At 35.1% G+C, this 9,938-nt stretch overlaps 1 protein-coding gene across 7 annotated transcripts; it reads left to right on the top strand.

Annotated features, from left to right (window-relative positions):
• Positions 1–465: 465 nt before the first annotated feature.
• Positions 466–9,435, top strand: LOC125853131 (uncharacterized). 7 transcript variants are annotated; one of them, XR_007445139.1, is made up of 14 exons: positions 466–665; positions 746–814; positions 1,583–1,648; positions 1,724–1,799; positions 2,122–2,199; positions 2,647–2,744; positions 3,565–3,638; positions 6,120–6,207; positions 6,310–6,467; positions 6,824–6,866; positions 7,219–7,270; positions 7,457–7,522; positions 8,628–8,705; positions 9,161–9,246. XR_007445139.1 is itself a non-coding variant. In XM_049532805.1 (13 exons), the coding sequence occupies exons 1-13, from the start codon at positions 561–563 to the stop codon at positions 9,287–9,289; spliced, it is 1,128 nt and encodes a 375-aa protein (XP_049388762.1). In that variant the 5' UTR covers positions 466–560; the 3' UTR covers positions 9,290–9,435. The 7 variants fall into 7 exon arrangements, 3 of the variants coding, with proteins under 3 accessions (XP_049388762.1, XP_049388764.1, XP_049388763.1); XR_007445138.1 differs by lacking the exon at positions 7,219–7,270 and adding an exon at positions 6,994–7,045; XR_007445135.1 differs by lacking the exon at positions 9,161–9,246 and having other exon boundaries at positions 7,219–7,339; positions 8,628–8,676.
• Positions 9,436–9,938: the final 503 nt, after the last annotated feature.

Below are 9,938 nucleotides of genomic sequence, written 5' to 3'. Positions count from 1 at the left end.
TCTTTTTTTCACATCTTACAAAAATATTGTTATTATCTTCTTTTTTTTCTAATTCTGCAAAATTATACGTAAAATAATATGTAAAATATAAAACAATAATATATAAACGTAAAATAAAATATGAAATTTATTACATAAAAATAAAAAATAAAATTCTTAGACGAAATTTAACCAAACTTATTAGATATGCTAATTAATCAATAATAGCTATATTGGTAAATATATTATATTAAAGTGATATTTTAATCTTGACAAAAATAATTTTTTGTTTCGTATCTTTTTTTTTAAGAACAAAAATTTTCAGATTCTTTCAACAATAAAAGAAAATTTGTTTCTGTTTCTATTTAAAAACACTTTTATTAATTTCTCTAATACATTATTTTTTCAATAAAAATACTTTTTTTTTATATATATAAAAAAAAAAGTGTTTCTGCCTCGAATAGCATTCTGAAACCAAACTGAAACTACCCCTTAGGTTTGTTTATTGGTGTTTGGGGTCAGAAGCTCTTAGCGTTTTCGCTTCAACAAAAGTTGAACTCTTAACAGCAAGTTTTGAAGTAATGTCGGAGTTGAAGGCAAAGTGTTTGAAGAAAGCAGTGGTTCCTTCCACTCTAATACAGCATCCATCCCCTGCCAATCTTCAGTCTACTCGTCTTGCCATTCATGTCCGTTAATTCCCTTTTCTCAAAATTCAGTTTTTTTTTGTATACCCAATTCAATTTAACTGTTTCTCTTTCTTCTGCAGATGAATGATGATAATGATTCTTCTTGTTGGGTTTACATTGCTTCTGGTTGCCGCATTTATAAAGTTCTTGTAAGTCCTTTCCAAAATGCCTTTGTACATTTATAATTGACTGTTCATATATACTAAGTTGTGTTCAAAAATCAAAACTTGGTATATAAAGATGTATTATTATTATGATTCACTCTAGTCCTTTTGCTTTGTCTGTTGAATTCCACTAAGCTTAATTGAGTTGCAATTATTCTAAGTGATTGTGATTTCATCACTTGCATGTCTGAGATAATCCTACAAACCTATTTGCGCTTCTTGTTCGGGAGGTAAATTACAAGCTATAGGCCCAATGGAGGATTCAGAATTTTCACCAAGGGGTTTGAAAAATGAAAATATAGTGCTGATTTGAATTTTGAATTGCAAAGGTTGAATTTTGAAACTCCTTAAACCACTAAGCCAACCTCTAGTCTTGTGTGCAGGGGATTCGAAGTCTATATATACACTAAAAAAAAGAACTTTATATACATAGTGTAATTTTTTGTAAAGGGTAGTCGGATGAACACCCTGCCCCCTCCTAGATCCGCCCTTGGCTATAACGAGACAGAGAGATAGATTGAGGATTGAGGGGAGGAGCTGAATAAGTTGCTTTGTTATGTTGGAGATTGTTATCATGTAGTTATACCACTTTGTTCCTTGTACTTGTCTGGTCTATATATGATGATGAGTTCATATTGACTTCACAAACATGCTTGAAGGCTATTAGCTGCATAAACCTTACTAAATGTGTTGATAAACATGTTGGATTAAGAAGCAACGGATGTTCAATTTGTTTTCATTTTCACTGTACAGATTCCAATGGAAAATTCACTGCTCAATCTAGGAAAGGAGGACCTTCTAATTCCTGAACAATGTGAGGTACACTTGCCATTTCTTCTATCATGATGAAAGTTGTTAATTGTGAAGTAGCTTACTAGTATTGTTAATTTGAAGGTTCTAGAGGCTTCAGTGGTCAATCACTGCCCACATCGATCAGAAATCCAAAGTATAATGCTAGCTGAAACTGAAAGTAAGATATGGAGATATTTACCTTTTGAATTTTGGTGGCCCTTCACAATATTCTTAAAAGCTTGTTGTTATTATTCTCTTATTCTGAAATTATCTTCTTAAGTAATAAACTGAAAAGCTTGCGGCCCTGTATATTTGAAGGGCTTCCTACCACTTCTTCTTTAAGAACTTGCTGCTATTGTTCCTACTAATTTCACTAGTTTTTGGCTGCACGGTGCTTATTGCTACTACTGTCCATTAGTTTACAAATAATTTCTATTATGTATTTGAAGCAGCTACTCTTTACCTTTCAACAGCTTAATGATCTGTCTAGTTCTCTACAGGCCCTGATTGCTCAATTCTGGGAAGCGTGGATTCTTATGGTCACCTTATTGTCTCTAGATTGGATGCCAGTGGCGACGGTATCTCTCCTATTTATTTTTCATTACTTAGCTGAACGGTGATGGATTCTGTTAAAAATTAGCAGAATCTTGGAGTTGAAATTTTGGTTTACCTCCTGTTAAACCTATTTTTATGTCCATTGATATAGGCGTAAGACTGCTGTTAGTTAATAACTAAATTTATCAACCATGGGGTCTGATGTGCTCACTTAATAGTTTGGTTTTGCTACTTATAATTTCACTAAAGAATCTTCAGTAAAGATGCTATATTTGGATTACTATTACCTGGCATATAAGTGAAATAGTGTACCAACTTGATTTGAGAAATTTATGATCTTGCTAATTTGAATAGATCTAAGAGAAATTGTTATTGACATGGACCACCCAAGACTTTTACTGATGAGTTATTCCCACATTTACTCTAGCATGATATTTGGGTTACAGCTTGATGAATTCCTCATATTCTAGATGTCAACGGGCTTACATATTCTGTCTCTCCTCGAGATTGCGGTGTTGGAGAAGGTAGCTGGGCAGGCCTGTGCTTCAATCCCACTCAACGATCCATGGTATTTCATCTCATATGTCTCCTAGGTTGGAGTCTGTAATCATTAATGTTGATGCTTCACATCTGTAGCTTCTTCCTGTTCACTTCAAATTTGTAGGAGAACCACAAATTAACAAATAATTAATGGGCACTTTGAAGCAAGTTGATCCTAGAAAACTAATCTCGTAACTCACTTAGATCAATCAGTTCAAGCATTGTATTGTGCCCGTGGGTGCAAAATAGAGGCAGTTGGTGTGGAGGGGAAGCCTTGTCCTTGTCAGCTGACTAATTTGCAATCCATTTCTTGTTGTGTATTTACCATTGTGCTTCAATGTAGCTTGTGTCCTTTGCCTGAGATTTTTCCAGATAGACTACTCTGCCTTTTTTAACCTCTACCATATACTGAGAAATTTGAAATGTTGGCATTGACTAGCATCCGAATATCCTCATCTCTGAATGTAGCATTGCCTGTTTTTTTTTGCTCCATGTGAACTGGCTTACTAAGCTACACAACTTGTTGGTCAATGTACCTGATTAAAACAGTGGGTTATTCTTGGTGTTATATTGGCTATTCAAATGAACTTTAAAGCACCTTCTTTTTTTCCTGAAACTTGTGAGTTGTGACAGTAACTGTAAGCAGTTTTAAGTTGATGATTTGAACCTTGGAAGGAAAATGAGACGGTTGATTTTGTTCTTCTGCACAATCATTTCCTGTTTTTTTTTTCTTTTTCTTTTTGACATCCTCTGTGCATGTGTGTGTCTTGGAAAGAGCAAGTGTTTCATTTGTGGCATATTTCTTGCCTTCTGCCTGAATTTCAGTATTTTCTGGCCTTTTACCTCAGGCAGCTGTGGCTCACAGTTTCTCTAAAACCATTGATGTCTATGACCAAGATATTCATGTCCGTACATTACGTCCGTAAGTGCTTATCTTTGCTTCGGAGACAGTAGATCATTTACAGTATAATCTCAAACTTTTCATTCTATTTTTGCTACTATGCTTTCCATTTTTGAGATATTGTTAATATGTACAGCAGCACGTCCCAAAAATCATACATCAAGCATTCATATATCCTTTCTAGATAGCCCGGACTGTTTTATTCTCACTTGGAGGCATTGCTAGACTACTACTACCATGGAAGCTTTTCTGCTACCTTGGGCCTTTTAAGCAATGTTGTTAATAAAAAAGAAAACTAGTAAACTATTGCCTGATGCTGATTTAAGTACTCGTGACAGATATAAACAAATCTGAATAGTGGTTCTGCAAACCTTGTTTTTGTGGATTAATTACTGTTTCCATAAAGACAATTTGACTGTTCTATATTTCTAGAGCTCTTATATGCATGACTTGAGTCCTAAGTATGCATCTTTCTCTTTGTGTGTAGGGATTTGTGTTGGCATGTCTTTAGATCTTAATATATCAACCAAAGAGCGAAAGAAATCAAAAGAAAATGCATGGCAATAGTTACCATGATGGTTTGAGAGGTGGCTCTGGTCAGCCTCCTATTATGTTTTTATATCACGTGTAGAAAAAGTTACACAAAAATATCTAACAAACAATTTAAGAATTGGTTGTGCCTGGTTTTATGAAAGATTATGATTGACATTTATCTTGGAAAAGGAGGTGGGGAGTGGGCGGTTCAATAATCAAGGATTCAATCATAAGCCTTTTATTGTTGAAAACCATCTCTTTGTCGCTCTGGTGTTATTGAAAGCCAATGCTTTAGTGTTAGAGGAAGAGAACATTCAAAATGCTGAGGCACTACTGAAACTGTAAGATCTAGCCAGGTTGGAAGAAATAACTTGCAGCAGAAGTTTTGGTGCATATGGATCCCACAAAGGTGATAGGAACATATGGATTATTGATTGATGAAGGATTGGCTGAAGATCAGGAAGCCATAAAAGAAGAGATATGAAGTACTACGTCAATCTATATAAGGAACCTGTCAAATAGAGACTCTCCTTTGGACAGAAGATATCCCCAAAATTTACGAGGAAGAAGAGGATCGGTTCCGAAGATTTTCTAGTGAATAGTCGGAGGACAAAGCAATCAAAATGCAAAGGTAGTTAAGCCCCTAGCCCTAATGGTCTCACAATGTCATTCGACCATAATTGGTAGCCCATAATTAAGGGAGGCCTTCTGCATGCAATCCACAAATGTAAAAAATTGAGAAAAGCTTCATCTTTCGTACATTGGTGTGATACCTAAGAATAATGAGGTTGAAAAACTTGAGGACCTTAACAGTACTAATTCTCAAAAAAAAAAAAAAAAATTAAAAAAAGAAGAGGATTTTAAGCCTGTCAACCTAGTGGGGAGCTTACTCAATTCATCATTAAGTTGCTTACAAAATCTCAAAAATGTTATGAAGAGGCTCATGGCTGATACACAAACAACATTCATAAAAAGGGAGTCTATAGATTGTATACATTACTGCCCGAATCACAAATGAATGCTTAGAGAGAAGGAGGCAAGTAAAGCTGGGGTAATCTATAGAAAAAGGTTTCTATCATGTTAATTGGAGTTTTCTGTTCTGATAAGAGAAATGGTACTCACTGAAATGGATAAACTGCATCAGTTAGTGCATTTCTTTGTTATAATGATAGTGGATGATATTAATTTGATGCTAAAGAAAGCCATGCACTTAACATTGATCTGTCACTTTTACATTGAGAGAGGAAGTGTCAGTTCTTTGGCCATCTCTCACCTTACCTTATATATGCTGATGACATTCTCATAATATGTGATACAGATAATAGACAGTTTGAGTATATAGAAATCATCCATCTTTGGTTTTGGCCATCTCTAGACTTTATATAAATCTGGAGAAAAGTTTCCTCTTTCCTGAAGTTCAGAAACTTGAGAACTGGCTGCTAATTTGGGAAGTAATATTGGATCTTTACCTAACTATGTACTTAAGCATATGCCTTTGGTGTGGCCTTTAACTGAGCGTACATCTGTAGTGGAGTCATTGAAAAGGTGGAGAAGAAGCGGTAATTGAAAAAGACAATCCTTATGATATGTGGGAGACTGACTTTAATAAACAGCGTGATGGATGCTTCCCCAAACTATGCAATATCTTTATTCCTATGCCAGCATGGATAGAGGAAGACAGGGATAGAAGAAATTTCTTATGGGAAGGGAACAAAGAGAAAAGTAATTCTATCTAGACAGTCTCCCTATGAAAGCTATTATTTATGTTGGTACCTAAGTTAGTGAGCATGAGTTGGTTGTTCACAGGTTGCAGTATGTAGAAGCTTTACTATCTAAGATCTTAGATTGCATTTTTGACACACATGGTCTTTCAGATGACAAATAACTTAATTTGTTAACTCTCTTTTTTTTTTTGTTTGGCTTAAATATATTTGAGAAATTTATTCAAAGAAAAAAATCACATTGCAGATTGTGGCATCCATATTCACTTATGTTTATGCAAAATTTGGACTTAGGCGGTGGAAATTCTGTATTAGCAGTTGCAGAAGGTTGCCAGGTAATGTTTCTATGTTATTTTTATCTCTTATGTTGGAATCATGCAGAGAATGCTTGTTCTTTGTTGATTCTTTTCATTCTCTGCACTCCATACTGGCTGCAGCTGACAATATGGGACTTGCGAATGAAAGAAAAGGGCGGTTGTGTGCGTCGAATCTGTGGATCTGTAGGAGATAACTTGTATGCAGTCTGTAATTCTTCAAAAGGTACTATTGCGGCAGGTGGAGCTGATCGCACTGTGACTGTCTATGATCCTCGCAGGTTATCTCCTCATAAGGCTTTACTTTGCTTTTAGTGGTTGTCTAGTGTTGATCTTACAGTGTGCTTGTGTACTTGATCAAATTCAGATAACTTGGAATATACTATGTTAAGGAATTTGTTCTTGTCTGTTATCTCATATATTTCTCGTCTTGTGCATTCTTTTGAAAGGAATATTGCCAGTTCTAGCACTAGGATATGTTCACACTTCCAAATTATATTGAAATCTACAATTTTCTCAGCATTCTATGTTTGCTTCAGAGTCCCGACGGGTAACATAGTTCCCGGCAGGTTTGGTTGTGTAAGAGGGTTGATTTATTTTCCTAACACACTGATATAAATATACATTTCTATTACAGGTGGTCAGCAGTGTCGAGATGGCTAAACTGCTCTAAGTATGAGGTCAATCTTGTCCTCCCCCTCTCTCTCACACACACACATACATATACACACGTTTTTTTTTTTTTTTTTTTTTTTTTACATATACACACATTTATTTATATGTTAGTAGTTGTTTTCTGTCAATAAGGTATCAAAGGAATTTCCAAAAAGAAGTCCAGCCAATAGTATCCTTGTCTCAAGTGAGGCCACAATTGAAGTTGTCTGGTCAAAATTTTCTTTCATCTCATTTTTGGTTACTTAAATCTCAAGTAACATTCTTTTTGGGTTCTTTTTCCNTTTTTTTTTTTTTTTTTTTTTTTTTTACATATACACACATTTATTTATATATTAGTAGTTGTTTTCTGTCAATAAGGTATCAAAGGAATTTCCAAAAAGAAGTCCAGCCAATAGTATCCTTGTCTCAAGTGAGGCCACAATTGAAGTTGTCTGGTCAAAATTTTCTTTCATCTCATTTTTGGTTACTTAAATCTCAAGTAACATTCTTTTTGGGTTCTTTTTCCATATCCTTGCTGTGCATCTTTTCTTTCATGATTATTTTATTACGCCTATGCTTTGTGTTATAATTACTATAATGTCTCATGCTGCTACAGATAACTGGACTTGCTTTCTCTTCCGTTGATCCTGAATATGTCTATGTACAAGGAGTTGACTACGAGGTGACTATTTCACAACTAACCTTTTATAGTTTTCATAAATCTTAAATAGAGAATCTGAGTTTCATCTTTACTCCAGCATATATCCTCCCTTCCATAAAATGCAGTACTCCCTAGATCCAACATTGATGTAAAATTTCAGCACAGCTACTAGACATTTACATGAATCTTAAATAGACTTAAATAGAGAATCTGAGTTTCATCTTTACTCCATCACATATCCCTCCTTTGATAAAACGTAGTATTACCTATATCCAACCTTGACGTAAAACTTCAGCACAGTTACTAGACACTCCTTGAAAGGATGTTCAAACTCTTTTTTCGTTATTCCAACTTGTAACCTCATTTCCTTTAAACATAGTTCTTCCTGTTAAAATCCAAAATTGCTGTAGTTTTTAAGCGTGGCAGACAACTCCTACCAAAATTAGGTATTTTCCCTCTTTTCTTTTTCTCCAGGACTCTGAAGTTCATTTGAATGTTGGAAGTCAATATCTCCCCCTACATGGTAGATTACATGTTCATCTGCTATGATTACAATGTTATTACTCCTTTTTTCCTTCATAGTAAAAGCATAAAGCAAAAAGTAAATTTCTCAAAAAGTAGAAGGACAGAGCAAACTGTACATGTGATACCTGGTTCTTGCAATTTAGTTGTTCCCTTCTGCAGATTTTTTTTTCCCTTTTCATCTTTAGCATTACCATTCACTATTGCCAATTTTGAAACATCAGTCTGAACATAGTGATCCCGGGGGTCTATTGCCCTGTGAAATGATACTGACGGTGTTATCGATTTTTTGTAGTTTTGAGGGCCAAAATGACAATGTTTATAACTTGAGAATTTACAAGGCTTTGTACCACATCTATCTAGGCTTTCATTTTAATTCCATGCTATACGTGGTGCATTTGGACTTTTGTTCCTCATCACAACCATAATTCAAGTTGTGATCAATTTGGTTCTTTATACCCTTTTCATTTTTCTCCTTTTTCTTGGGATATTTGAGAGAGACATTAGTTTGAACTGCAGGTATGACCTGCAAGGATTAGACAAACCTATATACTTCCTGTGACTCTATTGTTTGATGACAGATTTGATATATACTTCTTCACAGGTCATCTGTGGACGATGGCGTGAAAGCAAGAAAATATTTTCGTATCGAGGAGATTCTAATTGGCTCGGATTTAGCAAGGTAAGAACAAAGCTTAAATGTAGTATGCAAATTATCCGAGTCCAGTTGGCTAGTTTGCTGTAAATAACTTCCACCTATGCAATTTCGTCAACGGAAAATCGATCAGCAATGATGAGAAAATTTACATTTGTATAAGACCTAACATTCTTGTAAACCCTTCGGGGTGGCCTAGTGGTTTGGGCTTGGGACTTCCATGTAGGAGGTTTCAAGTTCGAAACCCCTTGCCATTGAAAGCAAGGGGTTTGCCTTTTGGGTCGAGCTCGTTGCACTGGGCTTGCCTGGTGCGGGTTACCTCTCCTATGTGGTTTGCGAGCTATTGTATAGGAACAGGGGTTTTACCCTATGCGCACCCAAACGTAGCGGCTGTGGGTTTTTCTCGTCATCAACAAAAAAAAAACGTAACATTCTTGTAATTCCACCTCCATTTAATTCATCCAATCGTTATTTTTTGACAGTGTTCAGACAGGGATGTCTTGGGAGGTTGGTCCGACTCAGGTAGCATATTTGTTGCTGATATTCGTGCAGTGAACGGATTACACCTATCAAATGACTTAGATGTCCTTGCTGCAACCAGTTTATTTTAATTTGTTTTTAGGGCGTATGCCTTAGAATTTGAGGCGTAAGCCCCAACGTTAAATTCAACTTTTGTTGTTTTGAAGTATTTTTTGCTATAGATCATGTTTTCTTTATCCGTTTATATAAGTTTGAAATGGTACTTATAAGTTACTAATGAATGAGCCAACACAACAAGTTCTTTCTTTTTATTTTATTTTTGTAATTTCCTATCAAGACTTTTGTCAAAATTATTCTCTTTGGATATGAAAATGTAACACTTTCAATTATTATAAAATTTTCTGCAAATTGAACGGGTCAATTTAGATGAATCTTTCAAAGGTCAAGATATGTAGGCATTGAGGAGACAAGATCAACTTGAAATTAAACTATTTTATTATCTTCTCAATTATTTTTGGACCCTATAAAAAGTTTATAGAGTTCCAATAGGGTGGGTCCACCCTCAAAATAAAACTTTTGGACAATACTTAATATGGACCTACCTTTATCTAGACTAACCCCTCCAATGCCTATGGAATTGTACCACCTCACCACTCCAAAACCCTAACTACCCAAAAAAAGGGGAAAAATAAAATACTACTATTAAAATAAGTAGATAACTTAGTAAGGGTGTGACTTAGTGGTTGATGGATTAAAATTATTAAATTTCAAAATTTTACC

Source organism: Solanum stenotomum, unplaced genomic scaffold (assembly GCF_019186545.1).
Source record: "Solanum stenotomum isolate F172 unplaced genomic scaffold, ASM1918654v1 scaffold9649, whole genome shotgun sequence".
NCBI lineage: Eukaryota > Viridiplantae > Streptophyta > Magnoliopsida > Solanales > Solanaceae > Solanum > Solanum stenotomum.
This window is presented reverse-complemented; position numbering and strand designations above follow the sequence as displayed.

Excerpts from the sequence above, each read along its gene's own strand:
- LOC125853131 (XM_049532805.1), top strand. The coding sequence starts at position 561 with ATGTCGGAGTTGAAGGCAAAGTGTTTGAAGAAAGCAGTGGTTCCTTCC. Across the intron at positions 2,745-3,564 it reads ATCCCACTCAACGATCCATG|GCAGCTGTGGCTCACAGTTT; the intron begins GTATTTCATCTC and ends CTTTTACCTCAG. Across the intron at positions 6,468-6,823 it reads ACTGTCTATGATCCTCGCAG|GTGGTCAGCAGTGTCGAGAT; the intron begins GTTATCTCCTCA and ends TTTCTATTACAG.